At 39.1% G+C, this 15,989-nt stretch overlaps 1 protein-coding gene across 1 annotated transcript in view; it reads left to right on the forward strand.

Annotated features, from left to right (window-relative positions):
* The window catches only part of itga10 (integrin, alpha 10), a 35,847-nt gene that overhangs the window by 19,187 nt on the left and 671 nt on the right, over positions 1-15,989 (forward strand). The window contains exons 8-28 of the mRNA XM_028012713.1: positions 1,996-2,146; positions 5,187-5,352; positions 6,604-6,677; positions 6,762-6,906; positions 8,834-8,982; positions 9,092-9,235; positions 9,329-9,535; positions 10,108-10,238; positions 10,368-10,534; positions 11,307-11,449; positions 12,376-12,486; positions 12,557-12,642; positions 12,736-12,877; positions 12,965-13,057; positions 13,156-13,232; positions 13,321-13,410; positions 13,508-13,592; positions 14,240-14,353; positions 14,428-14,535; positions 14,611-14,718; positions 14,803-14,898. Of these exons, the coding sequence (XP_027868514.1) occupies positions 1,996-2,146; positions 5,187-5,352; positions 6,604-6,677; positions 6,762-6,906; positions 8,834-8,982; positions 9,092-9,235; positions 9,329-9,535; positions 10,108-10,238; positions 10,368-10,534; positions 11,307-11,449; positions 12,376-12,486; positions 12,557-12,642; positions 12,736-12,877; positions 12,965-13,057; positions 13,156-13,232; positions 13,321-13,410; positions 13,508-13,592; positions 14,240-14,353; positions 14,428-14,535; positions 14,611-14,718; positions 14,803-14,898 (2,587 nt within the window). The remainder of the gene's footprint in view (positions 1-1,995; positions 2,147-5,186; positions 5,353-6,603; positions 6,678-6,761; positions 6,907-8,833; positions 8,983-9,091; positions 9,236-9,328; positions 9,536-10,107; positions 10,239-10,367; positions 10,535-11,306; positions 11,450-12,375; positions 12,487-12,556; positions 12,643-12,735; positions 12,878-12,964; positions 13,058-13,155; positions 13,233-13,320; positions 13,411-13,507; positions 13,593-14,239; positions 14,354-14,427; positions 14,536-14,610; positions 14,719-14,802; positions 14,899-15,989) is intronic.

The raw sequence follows: 15,989 nt of genomic DNA on the forward strand, positions 1-15,989 counted from the left end.
TAAAAGAACTGTTCAGAGGAGAATGCACACAGACAACAATGAACTGAAGGGACATTGCAAAAAGGAGTGGGTCAAAACTCCCCCAGAATGATATGAGAGAGAGATAAGTTTATACAGAGGACAACTGAAGGATCTCAGCATAACAAACACTATTAACATAAAGCCCTGAAACAAAAGTGTGTGCAGGGGTGTGCGTGGGTTTGTGTGGGGAGGGAATGTTACTTCAGATGAACACAACATGAAATCAAAGTAACTAAATTATTGAACTTTAACCTTATTTTGACCACCATTATTATCATTGGTAGAAAACTTTAACAGAGCCGACATTTTGTCTTCCTACAGACTTTTAGAGAGGCAACACTATATACTGTCAAATTAATTTTTAATTTGATCTTCTGACAGATGTCTGCCACATTTCCTGTCAGAATTTAACTTGCATGGTTGGCTGAAAAATACCTAAAAACCAAGAAAGATTAAAAAAATTAAAAGGCTACTCTTAAAGAAGAAAGCTGTCCTTGTCTGTTGTCTCTTCTGAGAGCTCCCGATTATGATTAATAACACTATATGGGTGATTTTATTCAGATAAAGTAATAATTGATTTGCTCTTACATTTGCTAGTTTACATGTGCCGCTTCCAAATGAAGCTGTTGTGTGTAACACCAACATCCCTTCATTCCTGGTTTGCTATAAATGCCATTTCTTAAATCCCAGCACTGAAATATTTTTTAAAAATAACAGAGCAAAGTACATATTGATAACAACAAAAAATATTTCCAAATCTCTAATAGCTGCATTCAGATTCTGCTTCACTCAATGTTGAGCTTGTTTTTTTCTCTATTACATGTTTATTATGCACATTCTGTAAAGTGCAGAGCATAAAATAAATGCTGATCGCTTCATAAAGAAGAAATAACATCTTACAAGTGGATAAACCGCTGACGTCTCTGTAGCTCCACCCGTCTCTCAGTCACCCACAAACAAAAGCGTGCCGCTGTGCTGTGTCATTACCACTCTGCTGAGACTCAATAAACTGACTTGTAAATCCAGCCAGGGCTCCCAATTAGCTCTACTTACTTTCTCCACTCTTTTAAGTTCCGTCTTTATTCTCTGACTTATTTGCTTAGTAAGCATGTTTGATATATAATCCTTTTTTTCAGTCTTAGGGTTTTTCTTCTCATACATCAGATTGCTTTCTGGTCACTTTGTGCACCTTTTGTGTAGGTATTTGTCACCCCTGCTTCACTTCTCGTTTCTGTTTTTCCTCTTTCTTTTCATCCTCTGTTATTTGCAGGCTGCTGAGGGGAAATGGTTGTTTTCAACTCTAAGTTTCTTGTGGCTGACCACAATGTTATATTTAGGCAAGGGCTACAGTTAGACTTGGAAATGACTGAGATCACCAGGGGTGACTAGGCACTGCGTGTGCATATGTTTGTGTGTGCTGGTCTGAGGCTTACCAACCCTATTCAACCGTTGAACCAGGTCCCAGAGAGAACAGGTTTCCTGCAGACAAACAGGGTGCGGCATGAGACCGTCAGTGCATTTGTCATTTGGGTTTCTCCTTCTGGATTACAGCTACAAGGGAATTCACAAATGTGGTCGCTGTGTGTAGTGACACATGCGAGCTGCATGCAGTGATCAATGTGTGTAAACTGGCAGCTGGGGTATGCGTTTCAAGTGTTGTTAATGAACTTCTGAAAGGCTTCAGATGAATCCTGTGCAGGGAGTGAACTCAAATCCAGAGTTTCAATGTTTTATTAGCTGGTTATTCTCCTCAGAAAAACCCTTGATACTGTATATTATCACACAGAGGAAGTTTATTTTGACGTTGCAAGAACCCAAGTGACTGGATACCTTTTGGGTTTCCTCCCTTTCACACGTTTCACAACCGCATTTTTTCTCTCTCCCTCCTTGAGTCTGTTTCAAATTCAGTTCAGTTTGGCATAATCAGCAGCTTTACCAGAACTGTTTTCTATATTTTTTTTTTTTTTTTTTTAGCACAGAGGCGTTCAGCGCTGAGCGTGGAGCCAGGGAAGGCGCCACCAAGGTGATGATTGTGGTCACAGACGGGGAGTCGCACGACGGGGACGAGCTGCCAGACGCTCTGGAGGAATGCGAAAGCAGAAACATCACCAGATACGCCATCGCTGTGAGTGATATCTGGCTCTCAGTGGTGCAGCGCATTCATTATTACACTGATTTCCACTGCTTTCAGATATCTTTTTACCTTTTATAGTACTGCAATTGTGAAAAGCACAGCAAACAACTAATATGCAGTCTCCTCGGAGGGTGCAGAGCAGCTCTTTCATTCCTCCCATATTGTGCAAATGTGGCATGGCCTCTGTAAACACCCAGAAGCAACCGCACAACATCACCACAACTCTCCCAAAATAACTGCCTAATTACCAAATGAACCCTTTGGGCCCACTGAAATATCCAGCTGGGAACAAAAAAACTCTTCCTTGTCCGGCTCCACCCGACCCCTCCATTCTGCACACAACGGTCCAATGAAAGTATCCGCAGGTCAGGCAGAGACCAGTGGTTGAACCCCTCCTCATAAAGCAGGAGAAGCACAAGAATAAATGAGCTTGCATGACAAGGAAAAGCAAATTAAACAAACAATTTTAGGTTAAAGGGCTTATTTATAGCACAGCCATTTCAGTGTTTTGCCATTTCTTTTTTATCTTTTTCCAAGATCCCGGAAAGAATCTGGGTCATCGTAAAGAGTCAAGTAGGGATTAGAGTCGATGCTGTTTTGTGTTCATCAGTCTGCCAGACCAACATGTGTGCTGGTTGGAAGACACAGACGAAAACTGAGTCATCCAGGAAAAAAATTAAGCCTGTTTCAGTGCTATGTGATGAGCCTGATGAGGGTCCGGTACACCAGGTACCTTCCCAGACATCCAGGAGCTGCTGTGGCGAGGCACAGGCGATGGGGAGCAGAGGAGATTGAAACAAAAGTAAACACTGCATTCAAAATGCAACAATAAAAATAGAAGTACAATTTTTCAGTAAATTGTACAATTTACTGCAAAATGGTGTTTGACCTCAAACAGGTAACCTGCCCAGCGTGTTGAGTAACCTCATCTCTTCTGTTGATCACTTGAAAAAGTTGCTCAGACGCCCATGACATCAGTGTTTCCAGTAAGGTTGTGTGAAATCTGCTTTACAAAAATGTAGACGTGGCTTTACGCAGGGCATCGTCTGCAACTGGATCACAAAACAAAGAGCAGTTGGACGCCCTGTAGAACCTGAAGTTTCATTTTTTGATTGAAGAAAAAAGCTCAGCAATCCTGACAAAATAATCAGGTTAACAAAATATGTTCACCGTCAAAAAGCACAAAATGCAAATGTAAATTTTTTGACAATCTTATGATTTTATTTAAGATTGTACCACAATTGCTGTGGGCGTACCTCCAAACTCTGACTAGGCTGCTTGACGAAAGCAGCCTAGTCCTAATTTTTCCTAATTAAAAAATGACTGGACCTAATTTTTCGGTTTCCACTTAAGGGGAGAAATGACTGCTTCACAGTCTACTCCCTACTGGATATGCCAAGTCTATACTTAGTCCTTTTCAAAATGGATTTCAGTTTAACTCTTACAGAGTTATTTCATCAAGAGTTTGAGTAGCTATAACAATTTCAAATGTTAAAATTACTCAATCTCTTGTTGAAATAACTCTGAAAGAATAAAATTCTGATTAGGACCAAATACACTCGGCACAGGGTTGATTTAACTCTGCAGAATTTGCTGCGTTGGCAATGAGGTCAGGGAGGAAATTGAGCAAGTAACTAATAGTTTTTAGAATAAAGTATTGCAATCACTACAAAACATTTAATACAACTTCAGTCTTGCTGTTATTTTCTCACAGTAATCAGTAAAAAAAAAACAGATTTTGTATTTTGTGTGACTGATTCCCTCTCAATATACCTCCACAGAGTATAGCTTAGTAATCAGGATTGCACAGTCTGGAGTGTTAGCGCCTTTGTAATAAGAAAAGCCTTAACTTTTGTCCTGACTAAAATACTACTGGTGCTTGCCTCTCCAAAGTCAAAACTGGTTTTGGACATGCAGAAACTTTATGTATGTAGGGAAATTCCACAAAATATAAGAAAGTATCTTAGCTCATATGGTTCAGTGCTGGAAAACCAATGAAAACCTGGTTGGGGAGTAGGAGCAGACTGCAGGATCAGGCTTGCCTCTATGTAGAGTTTCATTTTCCACATTTGTTGCTACTTAACCACATTCAGATGGTCAGGGAGGTCGTGCAGATTGCGAGGTGGTCTTAATGCTAAAGTATCAAAAAAATAAACACCAAGCATAGTGTGGCCATCTTATGCAGATGTAAAAGGGGGCTTTGGACTCAGATGGTAAAAAGTCAAGTGATGACAGTTAACTGTTTCCTATAACAGCAGGTATGTTATGATTTAGTATTTTCTGCACTGCATGCACATTTTGACAGTGCACAGGAATGTATCTCATGGTAGAGGTCAGACCTCTTCAAAGTACAACGCAGGAACAGCAGATTGTTTTATACATCAGTGTCATGCAGATATTAAAAAGACATCTGTTGCTTGAGTAGTTTATGGAGCACATTGCATGGATGCTTTTCTATTTAAATACTTGCCAAATGATGCATATTTGGGAAATACTGTTCCCTCTTTTCCATTTTTCTCTTTAATATCACTTATAAACTTTCAAAATCCACCATGACATGGAAGCTTGAGGATTTTTCTTTCTTTCTTCTATAGGATCGTAATGTACATATTTATTAGTATTATATGACACAGTACACCCTATTACACCCTCCTCTACCCTTTAAAAACAGAGGATTTCCTTTGCTTGGCAGCCGAGTTTCAGGGAAATATTCATGGATTGGTTTCTCTTATGGATTTTTTTATATGTTCTTGAAATGGATTTTATTTTCAGTTTCCTCCAGCTTTGTGTTTTACATTTAATGTGTTTCCATGTAACAAAACTTGAGGGTTGATGAAACTCCTAATTACATCCACAAAATGTGTTTTTCTATTTTACTTCAACATGGAGAATCATTGAAATGCAAGGAATCATTTGCCTTGAGAAGTCAATTTCGTCTGTCTTTGTATGATCCCATTGTTGGTTTTGTGTCATCTACCATTTTGTTTTTCATAGAATCTCATGTTTATGTCTCTTCTTTTCTGCCATTCAGGTTCTGGGGTATTATATCCGCAAACAGCAGGATCCAGAGACCTTCATTAATGAGATCAAATACATCGCCAGCGACCCAGATGACGAGTACTTTTTCAACGTGACCGATGAAGCTGCGCTGAATGACATTGTGGACGCTCTCGGAGATCGGATTTTCACTCTTGAAGGTGAGGGCGTTATCAAAGTTAGTGTAAATGATCCCTTGGGTGAGGTGCAGGAAATCATGGGATATGTAGCCCAGTCTTCTTATTCTACGCTCCCCTTCTGACTGCAATTGTTTATAAGAGCAATAAAAAAAATTGTTCAGAGCACAACTGACAGATAAGTTAAGAAAATTGATCTTGCCTTTCTAGTGCCACCCTGAGCAACTGCCTATGTCACTTGTATTACAGGAGACATGCCGGACAGAAGCGGCCGTGACAGGATTTTGTATGATTAAGTCAGAAAATAACGCTAAGCTTGAACAATTTGTTTTACTCTCATCATCAGCAAATAAACGTGGCTTTAATTTTCATAGTCCAGCACATCATAACACTAGCAACACCTCCTTAATTGCCAGAGGGATTTTTATCCTGGTTGAAAATATCAATTAACAGCAGTGATGTCCAAAGCCAGTCCTTAAGGGCCAGTTTCCTGCATGTTTCCCTGAATCATATTTATTGAATTAAATTCAGGTGAGTAATTCATTAGTTGGCTCCTCCAGAACTTGACTTAGTTGTTTCAGTCATGCTGTGTTGGAGAAGGGACACATCTAAAACATGGAGGACAACGGCCTCTGGACACTCCTGGTTAATTGAAAGCAATGCCATTAGTAATGTTCAAACTGATTTATAAAGTAGTGCTTAAAATCTCAACACAATGACAGTCCAATAACTGCATAAAATGGTTATATTGTATTGTTGTAACCTTTGAAAACACTTTTCTAATTTCCTGCAGCTATCTGGTATGTAGAGAGAAACAGTGGCTCTAAAAAAAAAGACAAAATAACTCCAGACTCAGTGTCATCTGTCTTAGTTTTATTTTATAGATAACATATGGAAAGTTTTTACCATAGGAATTTATCCATTGGTTTATATGTATAAGTTATAATATTTGCCATGTGACTGAGAAATAAAAATGTAATCCTGCACCAAAAAAAAAGAAAAAACTAGAAACAAAAACAAAGAAAGTACAGCTGGTGCCAGATATCGCAGTAGTTGCAGAAACGTGGGAGGAAGGCTTTTGAAACTGATGCCACCTTTAAATGTTCAGGAAAATCAAAGAGGAAGGGACAGGAGAAAAGGAAATGTCTGTCACCATCGGCGTTTGAGGGCGTTATAGATCAGATCCTATGAGACATAACAAGGAAAGGGAAGGGAGGAGAATACGAACAAAGAAAGGAGAGAAACGAGAGATGCTGACATGCTGTCCTCCTTTAGGTACCTTGGGCTACAATCAAAGCACGTTCCACATGGAGATGTCTCAGATCGGTTTCTCAACGCACACACTGGATGTAAGTCTTACTTGTGTTAATTTTTAACTATGTGGTAAATATAAACTGACTTGTCCATTATTTAATCCAAACTAATTTCTTCAGGATGGCATTCTGTTTGGGATTGTGGGCGCCTACGACTGGGATGGAGGGGTCCTGAAGGAAGGGACCAACGGAGTAATTATCCCCCCCAGAGAAGCCTTTGAAAGTGAATTTCCATTGGAGCTCAAAAATCATGCTGCTTATTTAGGTACAAAGATTTCACAAGCAACCTTTTTGTGTTTATTCGCTTTCATATAAAAGGAGATTAAAATGTTATGGAGTGTAGTATTATTCTTCATTGTTTTTTAAAGCAGAACCCTCATCGTGTGAAAAACGTTATTTTTTTTAATAATCAGATCTTTGCTTTTGGGTCTTCTCTCTGTATAACTGCCTCTGATCCTGCTGAATGTTTTAAATGCCCTGTGATTGTTGTGCAATCTGAGACAGCAGCCCTTTCCTCCATAACAAAAATTATGAAGCAATTACAGCCCCATAACTGTCACCTGGACAACAAAGAAGCAAACATTCCTGGTTGTGGTGTAACTCAGGATTTCATTTTATGCCCCATCGTTTTCATTTTGCTGAATTTTCATTGTTCAGAAAATACACCATCTCTCTGCTTTGCTAATGAAATGCACATTTTCTGGAGTTAAGCCAATAATTCAACTTCAGTTCAATACAGACATGTCTTAAAAACATACAATCTTGAATGGAAATAACATTTTTTCAGGTTAAACAAAAATAAGAAAAAAGAGAAGTTGTTGCAATCTCAGTCCCACTCTGGGATGACTTTGAGAGTATTATTAGTTCTCTTTTTTTTTGTTCTTTTTTTGCCAGAAACTTGGGTTTTATTTTTATTAATCACTTTAAAATTCAGATTTGCTGCTGTTTGGACTGGTTTATTTCAACAAGGGTCGTTAAAAGAATCAACAGTCCAAAAGTATTTCACTACTTTTTTAAATGGATTATTGTAAGTTTTTGTACAGGAATCTTCTTTGCATGCAAATCTCCTTATTGGAGCTAACTGGTATGACTGACTATATTATCCAGGTTTAGCTTCCTAGTACTAGTTTCCATTTTTATAAAATTACTTGTATAATTCTGTATTATTTTTTTAAGAGTCTTCATGGGCTCATAGTTTCCTCTATATCTCAGAGATATTTTGAGCATTTGCACATTTTTCCAGAGTTTTAAGATTGTCAAAACCAAATCCTTTTCCAAGATCAGGCTGAATGCAGGAAGTCAGACTCTTGTCAATCACAACCACAACACTCTTATTTCAAGTTTGATCTGCCCAGGGCTATTAATGCGTTTCAAACATTTGTCTTTTGACAAACTTTATTCTCTGGTTTATTAGAGACACTGGGTTGGTTTAGCTCTGCTTTATAAATGAGTAAAATAAAAATGTCCTTTGTTCTAGACAGTAAACTTAGCTGAAAGCAGTGGCATTAATAAATGAAATGATGAAAGAGAACTTGACAAAGAGATGCAATGAGAATGAAAAACATTTAATCCACCACTAACTTTTTATGAATCAACAGCTGGTGTTTATTTTAGAGTCTAAATTTGGCTCCTCATAAACACAAAAATATCCCAACCCTTCTAAATGAATTATCTAATTTTTGCTCCTTTTTTCGATCTTGTTGTTGGGGTATCGCCAATGCTCTTTACTCTGCCTTTAAAAATCTGTGGTTGTGTCATCTTTGTTTATTTAGTCAGCCGTGCTTCATGAGAATCAGAATAAGTATGTCTGAGGTTTACTAAGAGGGGAAAGGTGAAGCTGAACATTTATCGAAAGCTTTTATCACACTTAAAGTGGCTAAAACCCTCTGTACAAATGGTAGTAACATGTACCCTGGCTAAAGGAGTTATGATAAGTCAGTTCTAAGTACTGTCGCAGAAGCAATTCACTTTCAACACTTATAGGATTTTGTTGTGTGTAAAACCTCATTTTTTCTTGCATCAAAATAAAGCAAAACTGAACAGGAGCACAAAATTAGCACGCAATTGGTTTAACTCAACAATGTTGTCAGTGTTCAGTCAAAAGCATGCAGCTTGGCCAGTTTTATTTCCCCTTGAAGGTCATTTGTAGGCAGCTGCTGCCAGGTCTGATTTGTATTTGTGTGTGCTTGCAGGGTACACTGTGTCATCTGTGGTTGTTGGTGACTGGAGGAGGCTGTACGTGGCTGGGGCTCCTCGATTTAAACACAAAGGCAAAGTCGTTTTATTTGAACTCCATGAAAACGGCTATGTCGACATCGTGCAGGCTTTGAATGGAGAACAGGTGAACTTCTGTTGCTGAATGTTCCTCCAACATCATCAATTATTGCAAATAGCATAGCAAGGGCTCCACCTACTGGGATTAAGATGAATTTACATCCTTCTGTGTTTAGATTGGATCTTACTATGGCAGTGAACTGTGCGGGCTGGATATTGATAAAGATGGCATCACTGACGTCCTTTTGGTCGCTGCTCCCATGTATCTTGGCTCAGGAAACAAGGAAGCTGGAAAAGTCTACATCTACACTCTCAATGGGGTAACAAAGCAGTGGCATCTTAAACATGCAATTACAACTATTTTTAATAACTTGGTGATCATTCTTCTTTCCCTTGTCTCTTTGTTTTTACAGGAGGGAAAATTTATATCTAATGGGACTCTGAAATCCGACAATAAGTCTCAGGATGCCAGGTTTGGTTATGCACTGGCGGCTGCTCCCGATCTGAACCATGATGGCTTCACTGACCTGGTGGTGGGAGCGCCGCTGGAGGATGAGCACAGAGGGGCCATCTATGTCTACCATGGATACGATATTTACATCATCCATGACTGCAAACAGGTAGTTATGTTAGGTACACTGCAGTGCAAAAGTAAACCACTTTTTAAAAATACTGAATCAGATCAGCAGTTTCCCAGGACTTAGAAAAGTCTTTAGCTGTAATTTCACTTCATGTTCAGTCCTTGCATCTGAAAATATTGTATGAGTGGATGAACGAGGAAGAAATGTGTACATCTGCAGCTGGTATAAGCGGAATTAAGTTAATAGCTCTTTGGTAATTAACTTGCAGATACTAAGAAACTATTTATGTGTTAAACCGTGTTATCGTTTTCATAGATTCCTCCACAGATACAGGCACAAATAATATTCTTTTGACTACCTGCTATTAATAAAATAACAAGGATTTTTCCTTAGTTTTGTGGCATATGTAGACACAAACACCACCTGAAATAAAGAATATTTTCTCATGTCTGATTGTTTAACAGTACAGATTTAAGTTGCTTAACAATCATTAAAAAATATCTGTATAAAAAAATGGTCCGATCTTCTGTTTTATGAAAACATGCTTTTTTACAACTTCATTCTGCGTCTCAGAATTAAGTCACTAATATCTGCTTCTCTCCTCCTCCCAGCATATATTAGGGTCGTCCCTCTCCCCCTCTCTGCAGTATTTTGGCCGCAGTGTAAGTGCACGGTTGGACTTGGACGGTGATGAGCTGATAGATTTGGCAGTGGGAGCTCAGGGCAGAGCCGTGCTGCTCAGGTAAGCAGGGATAATCGCAACCACAGCAGATTTTATTGCATAGGGTGCCTGTAATGTGACACAGAAAGACACTTTACAAGCAGCTAGGACCTTTTGTAAGATAATTGTTTCTCATTCCTGCTCTTATAGCTCCAGAAGCATCGTCCAGATCAATGTGAGTTTGTCCTTCCAGCCGCACTCCATTAACGTCATTCAGAAGACGTGTCAGAGGGGCGGCAGAGAGTCAGCATGCCTCAACGCCACAGCCTGCTTCACGGCCGTTTCACGCTCACCTGGATCACACAGCAATGCTTTTGGTATTTGTTTTTTATTTTCATTTATTTATTTGTTTATTTTACGTAAAGACCTTAAAAAATATGCTGAACAAATCTATTTTTTTAGTCAGATGAAGCAACACAACAACATCAATAAATAGTTATTTTTGCTCACATGTATGGAAAATGTTGTGGAAAAAACTATTTTACCAAGCACTGTCAGATGAAATCACTCAATCAGGTTTACTCATATATTGTGCACAATACAGAGAGCCTGTAGGACAATCAACAATGAAGCAGGTCTGGGTGAAAAGCTCTGCCAAGCAGAGACAACACACGAGTTTTATACCAAGGATAAGGAATTCAAAACAAGGGGCGAGGCAGTCTGGTTCTGATGCAGCTGTAGAAAGCAACTTCCAACCTTGCACATGTAACCCAAATAGTTGTTTTGGTGAGAGTTCACAAAACATTTAATATAATATGATCAGCAGACGTTAACTTGTAGTAATTTTTCACCACAGAGAAAATGAGGTTATTCTGAAAAGAGCTAAAGAACCAGTTCCTGAAAGTTAAATTGCTCTGTTAGGGAAAACGTGACTCATGTGAAAAAGTTTTTAAAAAGCAATTAAAGTTCGAATATAAAAACAATCATTTCAAAGCTGAACATTTTTCTGCTGTCATTACGCTTTCTGGGAATAGTTTTGTCCATAAACAAACCAAATGTGACCAGTTTCAAATCAAACCAGATTAATCCAAAAAAAATAAATTGTTTATTTTCCAGCTCACATCTTTTTGATTCATGCTTCTTCCTTAGATCTTTGGGTGTCAGCCATGTTGGATGACAGGAAGTTTTCAGCGCGAGCTCTGTTCGATGAAAGCTCCCACAGACAGATGCAGCTTCCAGTGCGAGTGCAAACAAGAAAAACTCTCTGCTACAAGCTGCCTTTCCATGTATACGTGAGTATCTGAGCAACCACGTAATCAACAGCAGTGATGAAAGAATCTAGACTGGACCACTAAGTGGTCTCCAACGTTTGCATTGTTCTCAATGTTTCCTTTCTGCTTAGGGCCAATTGAATTTTTTTCCGATGAAATAGTGTTCTTAAAATTGATGAGTCTGGTTTGAGGTCTCTGAATATTATAGGATTTGTGGTGTTGAGGTTCAACATTGTACTGGCTAAACATTCATGGGCTCATGCAGTCCTTGTTCTCTCAGATTTAACAACTCTCTTAAGCACAGTTGATCATAAATTTTAATCTGCAGCATTGTGGGGACATGTGTGGTACAGATGAGCCCCGACTGGTCGAAGTTTGCCGGTGATGGAAAACAGAAAATAACTCCTGTTTTTTTTAATGTACTTCATTTATAAATGGCGTCCCACAGGGTGGGATGCTTGAGTTTCTGGTATTTTCTTGACATCTGCTGTTCCTCAGCTTTCTTCTTAGATACCAGACAATTGCCTTTCTCTCAAACAGAAAGCCAACAATCAAACTTTTTTTTAAGATGAACTTTTTTTTGTTTAAACAATTAGCAAAATTTAAACAAATTTGACACCACTTAGAAACAGAAATTCATTCCTACATTACAACTGGTATATTGGTTGGATGTTGGTGGTTGTTGGTTTTCAGCTTGTGCAAAATGCTGCATATTACTCTCTTTTTATCCTCACTGCACTTAATTTTGGACATATTCCTAATATACATTTGACACAAATTAGGTGTTTGTTTTATTTAAACTTTATTCTTTATGTAGTGTTTATGTTGCTTATTTTAGGTAATGTTTTACTTCTATTGTATTTCGTTTCAAATATTCTGTCCAGTCTGGCTGTTTTTAAAGTACTTAGTAAACAAATGTGGCTGAAGCCTCTCTATCTGCCACACAGGATACAGCAGATTATATTCGCCCAATCAGCTTCTCACTGCGGTTTAAGATCAACGACACAGAGACGGGTCCGGTGTTGGATGAAGGCTGGCCTACAAGCGTCAAGAAATTTGTAAGCAGCACAAAGCTAACTCCACTCCATTATTATTTTCACGAATAACCTTTCTCGTCCTTCTATCCAGATACCATTTTTCAAAGACTGTGGCGAAGATGACGTTTGCACAACAGACCTGGTCTTGCAGGCACACCTGGACATCTCTGGTACAAGGTACAGATCTGCTTTAGCTTTCTCTCCTGAAGCCAGTCAAAGTAAAACGTCTTCTGGTTGCTAGATCTGAGTGAGTCATGTTTTCTCGCACAGGCAGAAACCTTATGTGATTCGCAGCCCTCGTAGGCGTCTGTCGGTGGAAGTGCAGCTCCAGAACAGGCTGGAAAATGCCTACAACACTAGCCTGAAGCTGCACTACTCACGCAACCTCCACTTCTCCAGCATCAGCATCAAAGTAAACTCTGCTTTAATTATCCTACACATGTAGCGTGGTTTGAGTGCAATATTTATTGCTATTATTTTTCCTTTAATTTTAACAAAGGAGAATGCCAACTTCAAGATAGAGTGTACCGCTCTAGGCTCAAACAGCCACTCGTGTAACGTCAGCTACCCAGTGTTTCGCTCGCATTCAAAGGTAACCTGCTGCTGAGGAGGCTGATCTCTTCACACCTCTCTGCCCTTCAAGTAGTGGGAGGCATCACTTCAGCAGTTTCTGTTGCTCTTTGTTTCCAGGTGAATTTTATGTTGGAGTTTGAATTCAGCTGCACCTCTTTGCACAATCGGTTACAAATGAAGCTCAATGCTACCAGGTAAGATTGTCCAAACATTTCAAATCCCAAAGAACAAACAGAAAAGGACAATTTTTTTTAGTGATATCCATCTTTTTCTGTCTTACAGTGACAGCAGTGAGAGAGAGGGAACTCTGGGGGACAACAGTGTTCAGCTGCAGACTTTCGTACAATATGAGCCAGATCTCTTTGTTAGCAGGTTTGAGCATAGAATTAACTTAATTTACAAGCTTTATTTACTTTTTTTGTCATCATTATTGATATGGAGCTCTTTTGTTTGGCTGTTCTTTGTTTAGTGAGTCTAACCTGAACCGCTACGAGGTCCATCCCACACGGACAGCATCAGAAGCCATGGGTCCAGAGTTCTACACGTACATCAGGGTAAGTTTCTCATTTTTTTTCCTTCAACCATCTGTCTGAAAGGTTAGTAAAAAAACTGTCATGTTCAGCAGAGGAACTGAAAGTGACAAATCTTCAGTGTTAAAGCCAGCTGTAGCAACATTTGAACCTCATTTAATAATAGAAATCTTGAGCTAAGAGCATTGCTTCCACCTGCAGAGGTGGAAAGCACACATTTGTTTAGATTTCTGCAAAGGTTTTTTGAAAACCATGTGTAATTTTTCTTCCATTTTGTAATTATCCACAGTTTTGTGTTGGTCTGTCACATAAATCCTAATAACATACAACAAGTGTTTTGGCTGTAAGGTGACAAAAAGTGAAAAACATTGTGGGCTTCAATACTTTTCCGAGAGCAGAGCAGACCAATCCACCGAAAACAAAATAATTCCGTACCTGCGTGACTTCACTGCTCAGATTAGCAGATTTGACAAATTAAAGAGACATTTCTTTCAAAATGATCAGGTACTGAAATGAAAATGAACTAAAAATTCACCCTTAAAAAGACTGGAGACCCACAGATCTTAACTACAGTCATTCAGGGTGAATTTGCACCGAGCTGTTTAGATGTCATTACTGTACAGGTTGAAGTAAAATGTGTTTGTTTGGGGTTTTTTTGTCTGTTTTTGTAGCTACTGAATATCGGCTGTTACTCTGTGAGTAATCTGGAGCTGCGTGTGCTTTTGCCCTCTGTGGCAGCAGAAGACGCGGCCTTCATGACTGTAACGGATGTCTTCACATACAACGTGAGTGGGAATCCGTGATTTGCTTTTATGTGCATTGAATTTGAACGATGTGACATTTTTAAGCTTCCCCTCAGGCCACAGGAATGAAGTGCGGAGTGCTGAGTGATGTAACCCAGTTGAAGTCCAGACAGAAAGACATTCGTCCCCTTCATCCCGAGGACATGATGCATGATGAAATACTGGTGAGGCTTTTTGATTCAGGAATAAACACCAAGAAGTCATTTTACAGGCTGTAACGTGGCATATTTTATGTCCAGAACTGCAGCCGGTCGTGGTGCACAGAGGTCGTCTGTGAGGTGCGACAGCTCGGTCAGCAGGCGGTTATTCGAATCAGCCGCAGAGTTCATGATGACTTTTTCAGAAAAGTGAGTTAACAGAGCGTCACGTGGAAGATAAGAGTCTTTCCAAATGATGTAAAGATGGCTCATCCTTTGTGTGTGACTTTGTAGGTCAAATATAAGTCCGTGAGGATAATTAGCGCCTACAGTCTCTCAGCTCAGGAGAATAACCTCATCACTCTGGGAGCAGGAACAGTCCAGGGGGAGGTAAGACTGCAGAATGCTTCCACTCAGCAAAGGGAGGAGATATTTGAGTGTTTAAAACGTTTTCAGACTATTTGAAGCTTTCAGCATTTCACCATGCTCCAGCTACAAACCTCAAAGTATTTCATTGTATTTTTTATGGGATAGAACAGCACAAAGTAGTGGTGATGTAGAGAGAAAATTATACCATTTTTTTTTCTCCCCTCCGGGGGGTCTTTTGTGGGCTCTAGTGTCCCTTATATGAAAGTAGGCTGACAGGAAAGGGGGAAGGAGAGGGGAGAAGACATGCGGCAAATGTCGCCGGGTCCAGGAATCGAACCCGCAACAGCTGTGTCGAGGACTCAAGGCCTCCAAACATTGGTCACGCTATCCACACCACACCCGAAAATTATAAAATTTTTAAGAATCACTCTTTGCCATAATTACAGCTGCAAGTCTTTTGTAGTATTTTCCTACCAGCTTTGCACACCCGAAGACTGTTGGTCTTTGCAAAAATAGCTCAGTTATTTTTAGGTATTTAAATAGATAACCAGTTATCTTTAATTCTGAGTTTTGACTTGTCCATTCTTGCATGAACATGCTTTTATCTAAACTGTTCCATTATTGGTCAGGTTGTAGCTTTAGAGTCATTGTCTTTCAGGAAGGTAAATTTTTTTTCTGGTCTTAAGTCTTTTGTCAGCTTTAACAGGTTTTCTTTCAAATTGCCTAGTCAAAGTCTAACATTTAATTTGTGAGATGTGAACATTAAACAAGCCATTTATGCTTGAAAACCTTGTAAAAAAAAAAAAAAAAAAATCGGTCAAAAACTCAACTGTTTGCCAGTGACTGCAAAAACAAATTGAACCAACTTTATTCATGTTATCGGTCAGAAATTAAAGTTTGTTTTATGTTATGAAATATATAAATGCGTCAAAAAAGCAGCAACAGCTGGTTGACACGTAAAGGAAACTTGTTGCACTATAATTTATTTAGGAGTATCATGGTAAAGGGGAATGAACTCACATCATCACCCTCCTAAGGTAACTGCCTATGGCATTTTTTCCAAAGTGATTTTGGCAAAACAAAATTTTTGACAAAAGGAAATGAGCTGGGTC

Source organism: Xiphophorus couchianus, chromosome 3, assembly GCF_001444195.1.
Source record: "Xiphophorus couchianus chromosome 3, X_couchianus-1.0, whole genome shotgun sequence".
NCBI lineage: Eukaryota > Metazoa > Chordata > Actinopteri > Cyprinodontiformes > Poeciliidae > Xiphophorus > Xiphophorus couchianus.